Source organism: Rhinatrema bivittatum, chromosome 2 (genome assembly GCF_901001135.1).
Source record: "Rhinatrema bivittatum chromosome 2, aRhiBiv1.1, whole genome shotgun sequence".
NCBI lineage: Eukaryota > Metazoa > Chordata > Amphibia > Gymnophiona > Rhinatrematidae > Rhinatrema > Rhinatrema bivittatum.
Genome location: NC_042616.1, coordinates 731,887,884 through 731,907,902, shown reverse-complemented (window position 1 = coordinate 731,907,902; position 20,019 = coordinate 731,887,884). Strand labels below are relative to the sequence as shown.

The 20,019-nt window shown below is 40.9% G+C and overlaps 1 protein-coding gene across 2 annotated transcripts in view; it reads right to left on the bottom strand.

Moving 5' to 3' along the window:
- The window catches only part of OXR1 (oxidation resistance 1), a 1,217,970-nt gene that overhangs the window by 797,598 nt on the left and 400,353 nt on the right, over positions 1 to 20,019 (bottom strand). For both annotated transcript variants that reach the window (XM_029591868.1, XM_029591869.1), the window contains exon 2: positions 4,517 to 4,707. In XM_029591868.1, coding sequence (XP_029447728.1) covers positions 4,517 to 4,707 — 191 coding nt within the window. The remainder of the gene's footprint in view (positions 1 to 4,516; positions 4,708 to 20,019) is intronic.

Below are 20,019 nucleotides of genomic sequence, written 5' to 3'. Positions count from 1 at the left end.
TGTCACATGCTCTCTCTCATACAATCATTCATACACAGTCTCTCACTGGCACATGCTGTCTGAGTCTCACACACACAGGCTCTCTCTCACTCCCACATGCTGTCTTGCTTAAGCACAGGTTCTCACTGTCACATGCTCTCTCTCATACAATCATTCATACACACAGTCTCTCATTGGCACATGCTTGAGTCTCACACACACAGGATCTCTCTCACTCCCACATGCTGTCTTGCTCAAGCACAGGCTCTCACTGTCACATGCTCTCTTTCATACAATCATTCATATGCACACACAGTCTCTCACTGGCACATGCTGTCTCTCTCACACATATAGAGGCTCTCACTTGCTGTCTCTGCAAACATTCAGGTCTTCACTCCCACATACAGTCTCTCAACTCATCTCATACATGCACACATACACACTCTACAAACCCTCAGCCTCTCTCTCACCTCTGGGCCTCCTCTTCAAGGGCCGCTGCAGGATGGGCTCTGCAGCGGCCCTGGTCTTCTCGGGCCATGCTGCTCCTCTTCTGCACGTGGCTGATGCTCTGCCTCCTTCCTGCCCGTGCGGCTCCAGCAACATTTTTCTTCCGGGGCCGCGTGGGCAGGGAGGAGGAGCAACAGCACGTTTTCTTCAGGCCGTGGTGACGTGAGCTCCACCACGGCCCTGCTGATCTTGCTTTTCGGGTCGTGCCTCCTCTCTTTTGGGGTTGGAGGAGGTGGGTCTCCAGCCTCGCCCCGCCTCCCCGCAGCAGCGGCAGCCAATGAACGGTAGCCGGGGATAAAGGCACTGCGGACCGGCAAAAAACCCCCAACGGCCCGGTCCCGGTCCGCGGACCGGTGGTTGGGGCCCCCTGCTATAGGGCACTCTGTCACAGCCACCGATGCTGCAACAGGATTAAATCGTGCATACCTTAATACAATAACCTACTAGATGAGTTGATAGAAACAAGTACTGGACAGAATTCAAGCATGACTGAGATAGATTAAAGAGGATAGAGGTTCACTTTTATGAAACGTTTTCTAAAAAGCTGTATATTAAGTTTATAAATAATAAACAATATGAAATAGGGTTGGGAGGTTGTAGTACTGCAAACTGAATCTTCACTCTCTCAAGAGCAGAAGAAAGTGAGAAATGATGAAGAGAAAGCAAAGGGCAGAGAAAGGAAGCATGACCTAGCAATAGTACAGTTTAAAGAGTGGCTGATTTGGAACCAGAAGGCTACAACTCCCCAGAAATCAACTGGGTTGATATTTGGAAGGCTGGCGATGGCTAAGTACTGTCTAGCAAGGTGATAAGGAGAAAAGGGCCTCACTAGCTTTGTTTTCTGTTTAGACTATCGTAAAGTTTGCTAGTAAGACAAGGGGAAAAGCTGGGTGTTGGATTCAGTACAGGATCCTTATTCTAATCTTCTATGTATAGTAGAGAACCAGTGAGGATGGCAACAAAATCTGACCTGGGTAACAAATGATGTTCTAGAAGCTGTCAAGCTTCTACCACTAGTAGCTGGAATATATACTTAGTAATGTGGACTAGACTAATTGGGCAGGCTGGACTGGCCAATTAGTCTTTATTTGCCATCATCGCTGTATCAGCCTTTATGTTAGCATTGAATCTTTCATCTGATAGAAATGTGGACACAATAAGAAAATAGAACAGTATAAGGTCCTGCATAGCGCTAATCTGTAATCTATATAGTGCTATTGAACATTTCTCTTTTTACTCTGGGATATCACCTGACTTCTAGTGCCTGCAGATTAAATGTTATGCTACCTGCTTCGAAGAATGCTGAGATATCAAAAAAGGAAAATGTTGTTTATTTCTCTGCGCAGTATACCAAACCTAAGGTCCATCAGTGTACACTCACTGACATTTTTCCTTCTGTGTTGAGCTCCCAAGGAAGTCACCCAATGCAACAGGATAATTAGGGATTCTCTATTACTGTTCACAGCACATATGCGTATCTTCCTTCTTAACTTTAGGGAAGTCAGCAGCTCTCAAAAACTGCTTTGTAATATTTTTCAGACCATGTAGAACCATATATGACTGAATTCCACATTACAATCGGACTTATTAGTTTACAACTATTAAAATATTAATTAATGATATATTTAAAAAATACACGTACATATATATTTCTTAAATCACTGTTTTCTTCCTTGATACTAATCACATTTAGAACATCAATATAAAACAAAAAGCTCTATTTTCAAAAGCCTTTTTATCTGTGAGTATAATGTATGTATTAAGCATATTTCATGCTTTTTTTTTCACTTTCCTTGCCTTTCTCTCTCTTCTCACTACATTAAAGCAAACAAATTAACATTAACAAATATAATGGCCAGAAAAGCACCCAAGCATGGCCAGCACATTTCTATTTTCCCCTTGGTAATTCTTTCACTAAATCGACATAACTTTTGAAATACACAGCAATACTATAATCCAGTCAACAATGTGCTAGTGTATTCATGCATCATCATCTTTAGATTACTTCCCAATGAACTGATAAAAGGAAAATAGCTCTTGATATAGCAATCAAAATTTTGGTGCCTGGATATTAAACATTTTTCACCCAGATACAAAAGGTTTTTAGTGCATTGGCCCTTTTGTTTGTTGCCTTATTTCTCATGGAAATAGAATAGAACAAAACTCTTAAAGGGAAATTTTAATCCATGTGCATGCCGTTCCCGGCGCACACACACAGACCCACCGATTTTATGACATGTGCATGCCGACGCACACATGTTCTAAAATCCGCTACCGTGCCGAATTTATATCGGCGAGCGCATGTGTGTGCAAATGCCAACTCGCACGCGTAAGGGGGGAAATTTTACAAGATGCAAGCGGTGACATGATAGGCTAACTAGTAACTACCCAACATTTTTTGTTTTATTACTCATCCGCTGTCGGGAGCAGCAGAAAGTTGCGAGGGACTGGCGTTCCCGGTGCGCACGGCAATGAGACAGTGTCTTACTGATGCTGTCCCGGCCCACCCTCACCCCACCCATTCCCAGACCTCGCCTTCAGCCCACCCCTTTTTCGGCAAGTTTTTTCTTCACGTACCGGGAGATACGCGCGTGGCTGCAGGCCTTTGAAAATGTGCACGGCCCAGCCGCGCGCGTATCTCCCGATATGGGCTTTTTAAAATTAGGCCTTTAGTATACAAGACGTCTGTGTTATGTTCTACATTCATGATCTTTTTGGGTGTTCCCTGAGACTAGGATAGCGCAGCTTCACTAATGTGTGCATTTTACCATATTCCATCCTGATAACAGAATGCTAATCATGAGATAGTGAATGGATTAGAAACACATTGAATATGTATAGACTGATTTCCATATTCTCTTTTGTGATGAACTAAAAGAGGTATAGATGAATGAAACACAATTATTTTGAAATATTGCCATAAACAAGTAATTCATACAAGCTCCTGAGATGTATGCTAGTCCTTGTCTTTTCTATTTACAGTGGGAGAAAGCTGTATTTTATAAGCTGTCATCTTAGCCCAAGTATTGCTAATTTTCCCTTAGGAAGAATGTAAGCCTTTGTAGGGAACTTTGTAGGTGACTACTGTAGAATCTGGCAAGTTAGCATAACAGATTTTTGGTGCATTTGAGCTATCTATAGTATACAGCTTGTATTAATATTCCATATTATTGGTACTCATCCACAATAAAATATATTGCATTCTAGGCAGAATTTATCATTAACAAAATCTGTTTAGGATATCTAACAATCCAAAATCTCTCTCTATATATATTATCTATCTATCTGTCTATCTATCTATCAATTTATCTATCTATCTATACAAATCTGGTATAGCACTATATATCTGTGTCCTACACTGTTTCTCCTTCAGGCTGTGAGGAAACTTCTGATTAGTTAGGTCCTCCTTATTTAGGGTGCCAAAAGTCTCTCAAGGACAAGGAAAACTCTCATCCCCTCCACGTACACTCAGCCATCTCTGAAGTGGCTGGCATGGCTGTTAATGTTAATGCTCATTTTGTGTAACAAATATTAATGGACAAAGAACACAGATTATTATTATTTCTATCCAGTTGCAGTTGGGTAAAATCAATGACACTAGACAGTAAAGTGGCTTGCCAAAATAAAGAGTGACATTATAATTCAGTGACAGAGCTGAGATTCAAGCTTAACAGCTCTTTCTACTCACATATATCTGTTCTAACTGCTAAAATTTTACTTTTATTTAAACGTTTATAGTTGGACCACCATTTCTGAAAGTGATTTTTACATTTAACGAATCAGATTAAAAAAAAAAATGAAGTAGATCGTTTAGTTGATGCTGGTCTGAAACACAGTAGCTTTCCTTCCCTCCTTTCACTGTTGCATAAAAAAATCCCAGCTCCAACATGCAAAGCATTGTCCAGTGCAGGCAGATGAGGAAAGCAGAAAGAGCTCAGCTGTTAAAGAAATATCTCAAAGACATACGAGTTAAGGGATTCCTTTTCAAAGACCAGGAGAAGCAAGACGGAAACTCTTTTGTCTGACTCACCAATGGTGTAGAATCGTTTGAGCTCACTTCTGCGTGGATTACGCCTTTGTGCATTGGTGGTGTTCTGGTCCTCTTCTGAGGCGGGTGTCTTGGTGACAAATGTCAGTTTGCTGGCTTGTGATGCCTGCAAGTCTGTCAGTGGGTTATAGCCCGGTGCAGTAATTTCCACAGACTGAGACTTTTTCTTTATCCTGCACGAACAGAAAGGAAACAATGACATGGAAACTTTAGTTTCTCTCGCTTCGCTAGTAATACCAATAGTTTCCAGCAAGCGCTATGGAGGCATGCCTCTCACACAAATCTCTCATTTCAGTGCCAGCTATACAGGATCAATATCCTTTATCCATTCTATTTTGTAATAACTTAATTAACTTTTTGTGTTGAATATGGCAGGTCTTCCTCAATTATACAAACAAAAGACAGAGTTAAATGCATCAGCATACCTATTTTTATCTCATCATTTTTGGTAATGGAAGAATATTTTGGTTGTGGCTCCCATTCAAATTCATGGATGTTATGCAGAGAGGCAGACAATGATAGAAAGGGAAGGAGAAAGTGACAGACAGCAATTCTCCATAATTTTAAGTGGAGCTCCTTTACCTCTCTGGACATCTGTAGTAATATAGGTGGAATGGCAAAGATGACATATTAAAATATTCATACAAATTTAGAAACCAAACAATGTTCACATATTCCCATAGTATTAGGATATTCAGTAATTAGGGATGTAGTTGATAAAAGGGGAGAATATATGGTGAATATGTAATTCCTTAAAGCAGAGAGGAAAGAGAAAATAAAAGTGGCCTTTACTTCCAGAAGCCTCAGGCACAGCAGCCTGCTGCTATTTGCCATCAAATAAGTTTAGAGCACCTACTGGCTTTAATCATGGGGATTATGGAATAGTACTTATCGCTTAGTTTCCAGTCTTTTAAGGGTTCTTTGAGAATTTTGAATGTGATTCTGTTTAACATTTGTTTGTGGTTTATTCTTTATCATTTCTATAGCATGTATCTATGTATGTATGTATGCAACACTGGGCTACCGGAGCTTCTGTAGCTTCAGTCTGCATCACAGTATAACATAACACAAATAGTAACCCATAACTTTCCATTTTACTTGATCAGTTTTCAATATGGAATCATGCAACCAATGAGTTTTATCCGAGTCTACCGCAAAGCTTGCCATTTCTTAGTATAGGAGTGCATATTTTTTTATCGGATACCTGGAGAAAGGCAAACAGAACAAAGAGGCCTAGAATGCTTGAGCAGTGGTTGAGTAGCTTTAGAGTATCTCTCTAGTAATAAGTCACTCTTTCCATAAGTTTTTCAGTGTGTATGTGTGTATGTAACTACACTCTGACTTAAATATCTGTATAATGTAGTAGGTAAGGTCACATTTTTACACATTCTCAGTACTGAAAATAAGAAATATATTAATTTTGAGACTGTGATCAGTCATTCTAATGACTTATTTTCAATTTAACAGTGTTTTTAATATTATTACTTTGAACTTTGTGATTGTCAAGGTTTTTTTTTTGTATTATGTACATTTTATTGTAAGTTGCCTTGGCATTAATTAACGAAAGATGGGAAACCAGATTTTAATAAATGAACAAGTAACAACAATGCCTAGGTACTCTATTGTGAACCCATGTTCCTGGTCATGAACTCTATTTACCAACACCCTCGGTTGCCCGTTGCTCAACCAGTCTCTAATCCAGGTTATACATGGTCTTTTTTGTATCATCATTCACCTAATAGAGGCCTTTTCATACCACACTTTGTATGATTTCTATATATTGTCTTTTTGTTATTTGTTTGATTTTATGCATGTTATGTTGTACCCTGCTAAGTTCTTTGGATCCATACGGGCTGTAAAATGTTTTAAATACATAAAATAAAATCTAGGCTGCTTAGTGCATTTATGAATTTCCTTTGTGGAACAGTGTAAAAAGTATTGCTGAAACCCCGACCTAATTCTTTGGTCACCCATTCAAAGACATTGATCACATTTGTTTGACATGTTCTTCCATACAAAATATCAAAACCTAGAACATGATGCCATAAACCCCAATTAATCTCTGATTTTTCTCTTCACATCTTTGCAATTAAGGATCCTCTGCACTTATTCTAAACTTTCTTGAATTTTGTTAGAATTCCTTGGATAAAACCATGCTACCTTGGATCCTGCCAGATTTAAGATATTCCACTATCCTTTCCTTTAGAAGTGATACTATTAATTTACTGAATAGTTTGTAATTACTAGCTTCCTATTATATGTACTTTTCTGATGAGGGACATTTCTAGAACTGCTCTTGTCTCCAAAGAATTGTCAATGGAGAAGCCAGAATCTCTCTAATTTCCTTTAATATTCAAGGATGTATGCTATCTGACCCCATCAACTTGTTTACATTTAAAGATAGCTGGTTATTTTTAAGGTTATCCAGCTAAATATAGCCAAAGAACTTTATTCAGGGATATTAAACAGAATGTTTCTCCTGATAAGTATACTGGATAACATATCTGGCTAACTTTGGCTAGAAAGGTTAGCCATTTTCGAGTTTTTAATATTGGGTCCAAATGGCCCATCCAGTCTGCTAGGCAAGGTTTTTAAGATTGTAATTATTACTGCTCTGTGCAGTTTATCCCCATACCATCTGTTTAGAGTTATGACTGCCCCCATGCAGAAATGTTACACCAAAAGTTACCACATGTTGCCTTGTTTTTGTGTTTCTAACTTCCAAGCACTACAGATCCTCTGTGTTTATTGCACTCCCATTTGAATTCCATTACAATTTTCCCAGAGGGCATTCCATGCATCTGCCACCCTTTCTTTGAAAAATATTTCTTCACATTGCTCCTGAGTCGACAACCATGGAGCTTCCTATCATAGCCCCTAATTCTATAGCTTCCATTCCATTGGAAAATGTTTGATTCCTGTGCATTATTAATACAGTACCTTTCAGATATTTAAAATTCTGTATCTTATTTCCCCTGTCTCTCCTCTCCTCTAAGGACATACTTAGGTTTTCAAGTCTCATCTCATATGTCTTTTGGTGCAGCTCCACATCATTCTGATTGCCTTTCCTGAACTGCTTCTATCATATTGCTATACTTTTTTGAGATACAGTCACCAAAACTGAACACAATACTCCAATGAGGCCTCACCAATGACCTGTTCAGGAACATCATAACCTTCTTTTCCCTGCTGATTATGCCTCTGTCTGAGCAGCCTAGCATCCCTGTGGTTCTTGTCAGTGACTTGTCACACTACTTCACTATCTTCAGATCATCAGACACACTATCTTCCATTCTATGCACATCAGTCTCTCACCCACTCCCCCCTCATTAGACAGAGCTCCTTTGGATTACTGAACCTCAATTGTATGACTCTGCACTTGTTGAAATTGAATCCTAGTTGCCAAACCTTTCAATACTCCTCAAGCTTTTTTTTATTACATTCTTATTCTCTCTACTTGTTCATGTGGGTCCACTCTAACTTTTCTTTCAAACTGCTCCAAAATATCACTCATAAAGATATTGAACAGAACCAGTCCCAGAACCAATCCTTGAATCACTCCACTAATCATTCTTCTCAGAGAGAGTTCCATTTACCACTACCTGCTGTCACCCATCTGAATGACCTTGGTGCTGCTAGAACTGATGGATCTGAAAACACAGTAGGATAGAAACATAGATGAAACCTATAACTGGCAAAGATTGGGGTCTGGTAAGTGGAAGTATTCTCAAATTTGTTATAAGCAAACTCAACATAAGTAACACTAAATATCTTGGTGGTAAGTCAAGAAATTTCTAAGATATTGTTCAAATGCCTGGTTGATCCCCTTGGTCTGTCCGTTGATCTGCAGATAGCAGGCCATGATGTCTAGCAGTTTACATATTGTTTTTCAGAGGCAAGAGATAAACTGAATCCGATTAGGGAATCCATGGTGTTGAAAAACATGCTGAAAGAGAGCTGAGCAGTTTCTTCAGTGGTAGGAACACCTAGACAGGTGATAAAGTGGCCATTTTTGTAAACTGGCTCACCACTATAAGGCTCACTGTATTATTCTCTGATGGTGGCAGATTGTTAACATAGTCAAGGAATATTCCTTCCTATAGTCAGGCAGGGGTTTCAGCCAATTGTAATAAACCCATTGACTTGGTCTGGTGTGCCCATGATTGAACATATCTCCTCACATTTAGATTCAACTTGGGCTACCATAAGTTTCTAGAAACTAATCTCAAGCTCTTGGCTTGTCCAAAGTTCCCAGCCAAACAGGAGTAGCAGCAAACCCAAAGCGCCTCTAACCTGGCAAGCCTGGGTGGCATATATGACAGTTGCTGGTTATACAGGTTTGGATAAGTTCTTGGAAGAGAAGTCAATTAATTGCTGTTAATCAAGTTGACCTAGGGAATGATCTCAGCTATTATTGGTATCAGTAGCATGGGATCTTCTTAGTGTTTGGGTACTTGCCAGGTTCTTATGGCCTGGTTTAATCTCTGTTGGAAACAGGATGCTAGGCTTGATAGACCCTTGGTCTGACCCAGCATGGCAATTTCTAGTGTTCTTATGTTCTTAGGATGGAATAGTTATGCTATGCGGGTGATAGCTTGTGGGAAAGAAATACACAAGAATGTAAGTCTTGATGAGGACCTTGTCGTTGTGACAGAACTGCTCCCAAAGCCACATCAGATGCATCCATTTCAACCACAAATAGTGTGGGATCAAGGTGAACCAGCAGGGCAGAAGACGTGAAGGCATTCTTTAACTGAACAAAGGTATGTTGTGTTTCAAGGGGCCAAAATAATTTAGTTGTTTCTTAAGCAAAGAAGTCAAGGGTGCCAAGATCAGAGAAGTTCTGGATAAACCTACGGTAGAAATGAATAAATCTGATTGAACCAGTGAGATCGATATTCAGACACAGTCTAGATATCAAAGTTAGCCGGATGAACGTAAAGTGATCTGTTTAACTATAGCCAACTAAGGATAAATGTAAAGTTAGCAGAATAACTATAGCTGGCTAACTTTAGGACAGCTCTTTGACCTTGCCAGCTAATTTAGCTGGTGAACTCTGAATATTAGAATTAGCTGGTTAACGTAGCTGGCTAGCTCAACTCCTCCCAGTTTTTCCCTAAGAATGTCTCTAAGTTATCTGGCTAAATTCTAGCCACTTAACTTATTAGCTGGGTAGATTTCAGATGGATATGTGCCCAAATGCTACATGCTTTTGAATATGGACATCAATGACTTTGATAGTCTGTGGGACCTCCCAATGGAGTACTATTCCCACTTTTCAGGGATCCATCTCCACTCTCTGGGAAGACAGTATATATAGTCTAGAAACTCTAAGGACTCCTCGTCAAGCAAATACTTCTCAGCTTTATCATAGAGTCTAGGGATGTGAATCGTTTTAGGACGATTAAAATTATCGTCCGATAATTTTAATATCGTCTTAAACCGTTATGGAACACAATACAATACAGATTCTAACGATTTATCGTTATAAATCGTTAGAATCGTGAGCCGGCACACTAAAACCCCCTAAAACCCACCCCCGACCCTTTAAATTAAATCCCCCACCCTCCCGAACCCCCCCCCAATAACTTAAATAACCTGCGGGTCCAGCGGCGGTCCGGAACGGCAGCGGTCCGGAACGGGCTCCTGCTCCTGAATCTTGTCGTCTTCAGCCGGCGCCATTTTCCAAAATGGCGCCGAAAAATGGCGGCGGCCATAGACGAAAAAGATTGGACGGCAGGAGGTCCTTCCGGACCCCCGCTGGACTTTTGGCAAGTCTCGTGGGGGTCAGGAGGCCCCCCACAAGCTGGCCAAAAGTTCCTGGAGGTCCAGCGGGGGTCAGGGAGCGATTTCCCGCCGCGAATCATTTTCGTACGGAAAATGGCGCCGGCAGGAGATCGACTGCAGGAGGTCGTTCAGCGAGGGTTCCGGCGCCTCGCTGAACGACCTCCTGCAGTCGATCTCCTGCCGGCGCCATTTTCCGTACGAAAACGATTCGCGGCGGGAAATCGCTCCCTGACCCCCGCTGGACCTCCAGGAACTTTTGGCCAGCTTGTGGGGGGCCTCCTGACCCCCACGAGACTTGCCAAAAGTCCAGCGGGGGTCCGGAAGGACCTCCTGCCGTCCAATCTTTTTCGTCTATGGCCGCCGCCATTTTTCGGCGCCATTTTGGAAAATGGCGCCGGCTGAAGACGACAAGATTCAGGAGCAGGAGCCCGTTCCGGACCGCTGCCGTTCCGGACCGCCGCTGGACCCGCAGGTTATTTAAGTTATTTGGGTGGGGGATTTAATTTAAAGGGTCGGGGGTGGGTTTTAGGGGGTTTTAATGTGCCGGTTTTTCGATTTTTCGATTTTTTTGATTTTTAACGATTTTTAACGATTTTTCACGATATTTTACCCCCCCAAACGGCAACAATACGATTCCCTCCCCCTCCCAGCCGAAATCGATCGTTAAGACGATCGAGGACACGATTCACATCCCTAATAGAGTCCATGCTTTCAGGGGCATTGCACCATTGGAGTCATGTGATGCTCATTGAGCTTGTGATTGTCCAAATAGATCAGGATATCTTTGATATATTCTACTGCAAACAGGTCTAAAATATCCCTGAAAATGTCATTGAGCAGAATTTGTAATGCAGCAGGGTCATTTGTAAGTCTAAAGGCATGAACATAGCTGTTTCAGAATGCTGTTTTCCAGTCATCTCCCACTCTAATACAGATGAGATTGTAGGCCCCCCATAGATCCAGTTTGGAAAAGATATGGGCTTCCCAAACCTTATCTAACAGTTCTTTGATCAAGAGCAGTGGGTACCAGTTCTGAACTGTATTCTGTTCAGGTCTTACAGAGGTGTAGGGTATCATCTTTATTTCTGACAAATAGGACAGGTGCCCCTTGAGAGGGGGGACCTCCTGATAAAGTCTTTTTGTAGGTTCTCCTGGAGGTACTGCCGTAGGGCTTCAGGTTCTGGGTCTGAGATGGTATAGATTTGCCCGTAGGAAAATTTGGCATTGGGCAATAGTCAATCGCATAGTCAAATTGAGGGAGTAAATGATGAGCATTCTGTTTTCAAAAACATTCCAGTATTCCCAACATTTTGTAGTATTAGGCACTGAAGCTCTGTAAACAGTTCATCTGTAAGACTAATGCCTTCTCTGGGTTTATTCTCAAAGCTCAGATAATACTGCATGATACAGAATTTTGGAAGGAATATTATTTTCCCACGGGGCCAGTCTATTTCAGGATTGTGCTTCCTTAACCAAGAGGTTCCCAGGATGATTGGCAATGAAGGGGAATGAATAAATCCAAATATGATAAATTCTTGGCGGGCCCCAATGCACATCTGCAATGGTACAATTTCTTGGGTCACTGTACCAGGCCAAAGCAAGGTACCACCAATGGCCTCTACTAGGTCTGGGATTATCTTTGATCTGCATGCAAGCTAGAATGTATTTGCCATAACAATGTCCATAAAACCTTTACTTGCACCTGAACACACAATAGCACAGGGGTCGGGAACCTTTTTGGCTGAGAGAGCCATGAACGCCACATATTTTAAAATGTAATTCTGTGAGAGCCATACAAGACCTACCAAATTAATTTACTACAACCCCCTACTCTCCTGATGCCCCCCAAGACGTGCCAAATTAATTTACTACAACCCCCCACCCTCCTGACCCCCCCAAGACCTGCCAAAAGTCCCTGGTGGTCCAGCGGGGGTCCAGGGCTCGCAGACAAATTTATAAGAAAAAAATAAAAATCTAACAAAACCCCCCACCCTCCTGATGCCCCCCAATACCTCCAAAATTAATTTATTACAATCCCCCACCCTCCTGACCCCCCCCCCCCCAAGACCTGCCAAAAGTCCCTGGTGGTCCAGCGGGGGTCCAGGAGCGGTCCGGGAGTGATCTCCTGGACTTTGGCTGTCGGCTGCCAATAGTCAAAATGGCGCCGACGGCCCTTTGCCCTCACTATGTCACTGGGGTCGACCAATGGTGGCGGTAGCCCCTGTGACATAGTAAGGGCAAAGGGCCGTCAACGCCATTTTGATTACTGGCAGCCGACGGCCCTTTGCCCTTACTATGTCACAGGGGCTACCGCCGCCATTGGTCGACCCCAGTGACATTGTGAGGGCAAAGGGCCGTCGGCGCCATTTTGACTACTGGCAGCCGACAGCTCAAGTCCAGGAGATCGCTCCCGGACCCCCGCTGGACTACCAGAGACTTTTGGCAGGTCTTGGGGGGGTCAGGAGGGTGGGGGGTTGTAGCAAATTAATTTTGGAGGTCTTGGGGGGCATCAGGAGGGTGGGGGGTTTTGTTAGATTTTTACTTTTTTATTAAAGATTTGTCTGCGAGCCAGATGCAGCCATCAAAAGAGCCACATCTGGCTCGCGAGCCATTGGTTCCCGACCCCTGCAATAGCACATTGTGTCAGGCTTTCCTGGAGGGCTATGGAGAGGAGAAAATGTAATTTCACTCCCAGATGCAGAATATTCTGGAATTTTGGTGAAGCCAATGTTTATGTAAGGGAGTACATGAACATTTTGCAGCTTGATTCATCTGGGGATCTCTTCCCCCAGGAGCCAGGGCTTAGTCACTATTTGCAGGTCACTTCTGGGGACAGTAAGAGCTGAATGCCCTGATTTTCCACAGTAAAGGCACTAGTTTAGGAATTGTTGTCACTCCTTTTCCTCAGGAGTCAGTCATGGTCACTCATAACCAACTACATAGGTTTAAAGTTTGACATTTCTGGGACTACTTGCATCACAGGGTTCAGGTTCTGATAGTCTCACTGCTCCCTTCATTCTCTGCGCAGCTTATTCAAACAAGTGTCACTTTTAATGCAGAGATCAATAAATATATTCTTCCAGAGGATCTAATCAAGCCAGCCCATCCTTAATATCTTTTCCCAGTCCCTTCTGGAACTGGTATCACCAGGCAGGCTCATTCCATTCTATATCTGCAATTAACTGGTAAGAACAAGAAGCATAGGTGATCATGGATCAGGAGCTTTGATTCAGCCACTGAAGTACCAACTCGGTGGCCTGGGCATGATGGGGGTCATCAAATATCTGGTCCAAGGACTGGCAGAAAACTTCCCAGCTCTCCAATAAAGTGCTAATTCACTCTAAGAAGGGGGAGGGCCCAGTTTAATGCTTTTCCAGTAAGTAGACTCAATATCCACCCTATCTTTTATATTTTTATTTGATTTATATTCATGCTGTCATTGGGGAACTCCTGAGGATACCTCAGGAAGCACGTGTGGAACTTATTAATAAATCCTCCAAAATATCTTGTTTTTCCATCAAAATACTCCAGCAAAGGCAGGGTATTCAAATGTTCTGGCAGTGGCTGGAGACTCTGCTGGATGGCATTCTCTGCTTGCAGCTATGCTACTAGCTGACACAAAGCCTCATTTTTCATAGCCAATATGCCAAAGTGCCTCCATAAGGATTCTATCACCTGTTTGAGGGTAAGCCCTTCCACATTGTGTAACTGGGAAGCACCGAGAATGGAATGAGGTTCGCAGCAGAACTGCCAGGTTTCCATGCTCTGATTATTTACTGGCTCAGGTAGCCCTGAGAGTGAGGTGCTCAGGCCTGGCCTAGGACAGACTGGAAACACCTCTGGGATCCAGCAGATTACAAGTAGGGGACAGCAACGGACTTGAATAGTATGCTGGTCAGGGGCTGAAGGCAGGAAGAGATTCACACAGAAGCAGGCTTGAGTAGAAACTGGGGGGGGGGGGGGGGTTGCTGGCCGGGGACTCAAATCAGGAACAAGTATACATGAAAGCGGCTTTGAACAGGAAGCTGAACGTACAAGCCAGAAGATGAACTCAGGAACAAGTTCACACAGAAGCAGGCGCAGACCAGAAGCTGGGGTCAGAAATGAGCCGCACATTTGAAAGTAGCAGGTAATTGTAGCAAGAGGCAGGTCAGACTTTGGGTGACTGTGAACAGCTTCCTGCTTCCCAGCATCTCCTTTTAGCCGAGCCCCAGCCAATCCCTGATGCCTAGAGGTGTGGAATAAAGGGCTTCTTGAACTAGTTTTCTTTCCTGTTGTTTCTACTCGGTCCAGGTTCCTGGCTGGTCTACAGGTTAGGCCTGCTTCCCTGAACTCCAATGTCATGCCTTAACATATGTGATGCAGCTCGCCTATGCCCTACAAGATAAAATAGAAGCTTAAAATATAATTTGGAATCCATTTTGGGGATATAGAGACAGTTTTCCCTCTGTTATTTAGTATGCTCGTTTCTTTGTATTTCCTTACATGCATAACTCTTATTTACTTTCTTTTGTATTTTCTGCACAGCAGTCATGTTTGGTATTGAATTCTTGTGTTTCAGTGTGCAAAATACAAAGTTAAAAAAGAATTGCATTCTGTAGGGATGTACAGAGCAAAAATTATCTTTTTTCTTTCATTTTTTTCAGTCTCTTTTCAATTTAGTGTGCACTATCATGAAAAAGTGAGTGCTAAAAATGAAGTAGCATACACTTAAAATGAAATAGCACATCCTAAAATGAAATGGAATGTACTAATCACTTCACATGCATTATTTCGTGTTATCCTTTCCTATCTTGAAATTTAGTATATACATCAAGTTTTTAGCAAGACCTATTTTGAACTAGGACGAACTATAATGAAACAAAACTAACCATAATGAAAATGCACATCCCTTGTATTTTGTTACCTTAGAAGATTTGAGATAAGAATAATGCCTGCTGCTCCACTTTGAAAATGATTCAGTATGGACAGTCTGCCTTCTAAAGCAGAGGAGCAGGGGAAAGAGGAAAGCATACTATTGATTGCACTGATGTTGAATTGCTGTGAAGTGAATTTTATTAACTATTTACTACATCATCTACCTTGAAAAAAACATCTTTGGAAACAGTGCCTGCGTAGACAAAACCGTTACAGAAAATTGTAAGGTAAAAGCTTCCCAACGGAAAGTTACAACCAAGATGTTTTGAATCATTCAACTTAAAACTGATGTAAACCTGATAGGCCGTTGCCATGAAAGATGGGTTTCAGTTACTAATGTCATTATTTTTCTACCCTGTGAAGCTTCTTTCCCTTAAAAAAAGAAATCTTATTTTCTACTGATGAGTTACACAGCAGGTTGTAGCATAACAGTAGTGCTCTACCTCACTAGTAACTAACACTGAGCTGCTGACCTTGCAGCTACTGACATCATGCTGGTAGAGAAGGCAGAGAGACAGTTGAGTGTCACAGATACAAGCTGACAGGGACAGGAGCTGAGTTGAGGACAGTGCAACTATGAGCTGAGGGCTGAAATGTTCCAGACTCCAAAGACTGACTGCCGTAAGGCTCTGTGTACTGACTGGACAGAAATAGTGAGAAAATTAGTACCTAGCCTCTCAGCTTTATTTGATATAAAGCCCAAGAAGTCTGGCTGTGAATCCAGCAGGATTAACTCCTGTCCTTCTGGGGAAAACAGCAGTGTTTAAGTTAATAGAAGCATCAATGGTAAAAGTATGTTAGTGTTAATTAGGGATGTGCAATCGATTTCCTGAATCAGGCAATGCCAACGAAATTGCCTAATTCGGAATGGTTCGGGAGAACCGAAAAATGATTGAATTTTTTCCAAAATTTCAGAAAAAATTAATTTTTCAGTTAGCGCACACTAACCCAAAAATCGGGGCCCCTGAAAAAAACACCCGAACCACGGGAAAAATGAAATTCCTGTGTTGGGGGGAGGGGGTCCAAAACAAAGCCCAACACGAAATTTTTACCCGAAGCACATCTCTAGTGTTAATTGTAAAAAGTCATTTTTCCTTGTTTCTTACTTGCTGTTTTTCATTCTTTTTCACTTTCACTTTAATTCCTTGTTAATAATTAACATTTTTTTAATTGGGTAGCACTGCGTTTGTGACTGATTGGTAAGCCAGGTAAGTGAGCTGCTATATGATCCCAAGGTTTCTAGTAAGTGACTATTTGAATGCCTTTCTGTGAACTCTTACCTCAGGTGTTTGTAAAGTTATAGTCCCCCAAGAAATCATCAGAAAATAGCTTGTGGGCAGGGTACTTGCTCAGAGGCAAGTGGGTACTCAGTTGGTGGATGGGAGGTTTCCAGGACAGGAACACATGCACAGGTGCAGTTGAAGCTTCAAGCAATGCATGTTGTGACCCTCAAGTGGCCAAGAATTGACTTTTGGTCAATGTTAGGGGTTGCATGGAGGTCTTAAACAATGAATCTTCATGAGATTAAACTTGTTTGTACAAGTAAAAGGGCTTTTTTTTTTTTCTATTTTAGCCCTATGTTAAAGAATTGGCTTCAAAAGGAATTTTGATTTATAAACAAGGTATCTATTTTTAGAAAAATTATTAAACATGATTATTTCAGCAGGCTAATATAATCTATCATGATTAATGTTTATGGAGGGTACTTATTTATAGCCTCTAGTGGTTGTTTGTGGATATAAAGTCTGATGAACTACAGATTTATGCTAGTGAATTTTATATAACAAAGTTTACTGTTTGTGTAGATATTTATTATAATTTCCAATATTGTTGAAAATCTGCCTTGAGCATTTTTTGAAATGAAAAGGCGATCTTAAATAAAGGTTTATGATGATGATCTTATGTGACAGTCCTCAATCCGTTTAAACTTTTCTAATATAGAAGGAAATTATACATGTGCCAATGGTGCTTGAAAGCCGAAAGGTACTTTATATTCAGAAAATCCCTTTAAAAATTGCTCCCATAATGATTTGTCCTTTAAGTATAACTCATTGTTCTTCCACTTCATCTAGATATTCCCACCCTGCAAGTGTCTCTTTAAGTTACTCACCCTCATAACAAAGTTGGAATTTGACTAAGCATACTGTCTGGTGAACACCTGACCTCAGGTTGTCACTTATGGTGATCTTGGCATCACTTTCTGTATTTGTAAATACTGGGTCTAGTACCATCCTTCTCTCTTACTGCCTTTGTCTGAAGACTAAATCAGCCTCATATCCCTCATGCTCCCTACCTCTACCATAAACCAACTCCTGCAATACAAGAGACCGTCTTCTCCCTCCTGCTACCCTGTCTCCAGTTACCAAAGGTCTTTGCCTAGGAGCTCATGTTTGAAATGCAGCAATTGTAAGTAATGAAATATTTACCTGTACAATAAATAATTTCAAACTTAAAGTATCTTTGTCTTGAGGACTGATTGGAGAAAAACGTTTAGCTGCCTGAATAGGAAAAAGCACAGATGTTTACCTGATTCATTTTTTATTTATTACAATCTTAAATCCTATCCTTCACAAAACTATACTTCGCTGTATACTTCACTGTAGTTTTATAATGCCTCAATGTAAAGATAGTATGACCTGTAATCACACTAAATTTCATGTAAACAGATGTGATACTCTCGGGTGAATATCGGTATATAAAAAATAAATAAATAAAATAAATAAATCCTCCTCCTGTGTGGATTCTTTCAACAGCTGCTTGAGGAACACCCCTTGTAGGAAATTCAGGATTTCCCAATTTCTTTTTCTGCAGATGACATGCTTCAGTTGATTTCTGATTGATTAAAACCTTCCACATCAACATCTTTTCTCTTATTAAAACAACTTTATAGAGGTTTCCCTATAGTTCAAAATGGAATATCATATTTTGAATTTATATAGAAATATATAGAAATAATGAAATAACACTTTCAGGGAGGTTATTCCACACTTTGTCCATGCCAGTAAGACAACATATGCAAGACAGCTTAATTAACAATGCTTAATAATTTAAATTGTAAAGTTAGTGACCAGGAGGATTTTCTAGTATAGAACATTAGGGGTAGGAAGAAGAAAAATTTAGTTTTATATTTCATTTTGTTTTCAGGGGTTTGATTTTCCATGAATTTCATTTTGTCAACTGTTTATTTTGTTTATTTAATTAAAAAAATGAAATAAATAAACAAAACAAACCCCAAATATGAAAAAAAAATGAAATGAAGCCTCCCAAGGCCCCCAACCATCCCTCCCACCTGAAAAAAAGCCAGGACAAGGATCCTCCCTGGCCTCTACTTACCCCGTATGGGGGAGATCTCAAGATGAGGCCTAGGCCCTTGCCAAAGCCTGGTCCTTGTATAGGGCTTAGGCCAAGACTGCAGCGATCTACCTTGGCCTAAGCCTACACATCCCGATGCTTAAGCCCAGGCTGAAGACTCAGCCTTTTATAGATTTAGGATGTGGTAGGTCACCACGACCTTGGCCTATGCCCTACACAAGGTCCAGACTTTAAGGTCTGGACCAGACACCTGGACCTCAGCCTAGCACAGGGTATGGGCCCAGGTCCAATGCCACAAACCAGTCTGGAAGCCCGGCATCATGCTTCTACCAAGGCTGTGGTTCCTGTGTCAGCCCGTGGACTATGCCTAGGTAAGGCCCATACCCCAGCGTCATGGTAGTGCCTAGGCTGAGGTGCTTGCTTTGGGCCTTAGTCTATTTCCTAGGTGAGGATTAGGCCCGACAGATCAATTTTGTTTTCAAAACAAAATGTGAAAACCAATGAAATTTTGTCGGATTTTCAATAGTTCCGTTTTGATAGTGAAATGAAATAGGAAATTTCATTTAATTTCCTATTTTGTTTCTCCCTGATGCCCATCCTTATAGAATGTGTTGGTGATTGTCATATCTGTTACTTTTCATATGATTGCAACATTAAATATATTGATTGTAGCAGTATCTGAACCAACTTTTATAATTGCTCGCACATATTCACATATTCATATCAACGTCAAACCAAGCAGCAACACACTAAATATCAAATTCAAATGAGCTGCTACTGGGACCTTCATGCCACCCATGCACCAGTCAAGTGATCCTGGACCTTAAATGCACTATGGGTCACTTATAACCATTGTTCCCTGAAAGTTCACAAAATAGTATCCTCAAACCAGTTATTTCTTTACATTTTTTGGGAAATTCCTAATGTAAAATCTGTAAGTTTATCTCTGATTCGTAAACGTGCTTTTTCAGTTGCAGGTCCAACATTATGGAACGCTTTACCTGACTATATCCGACTAACTGCTAACCGTAGAGATTTCAAAAAATCGCTGAAAACTTACTTATTTATCCAAGCTTTCTAGCTACAATAACTGCATAATATCAAGTTTTTTAATTAACCTTTTAACAATTGTTTGTACTTTTATACTATGTATGTTTTGACCATGTGTAAACCGCCTAGACGGATATATATTTTTCCATTATGCGGTATATAAAATTTTTTTAAATAAATAAATAAATAAGATAAATAAATAAATAATTTTTTTGGGAAATTTGTGTGATACTTGCACATAAAATGAAATCCCCTAATAATTTAAAGGTAATAATCACTTCCCTTGTCAGGGTTCACATTTGTAAGTTTTCGCCCAGAATTAATTTGACCGGTACATGGATGGTATAAAGTTCCCAGTAGCAGCTCATCACAATTTAATATTTAATGTGTTGCCACTTACGCTGAAGTTGTTATGAATA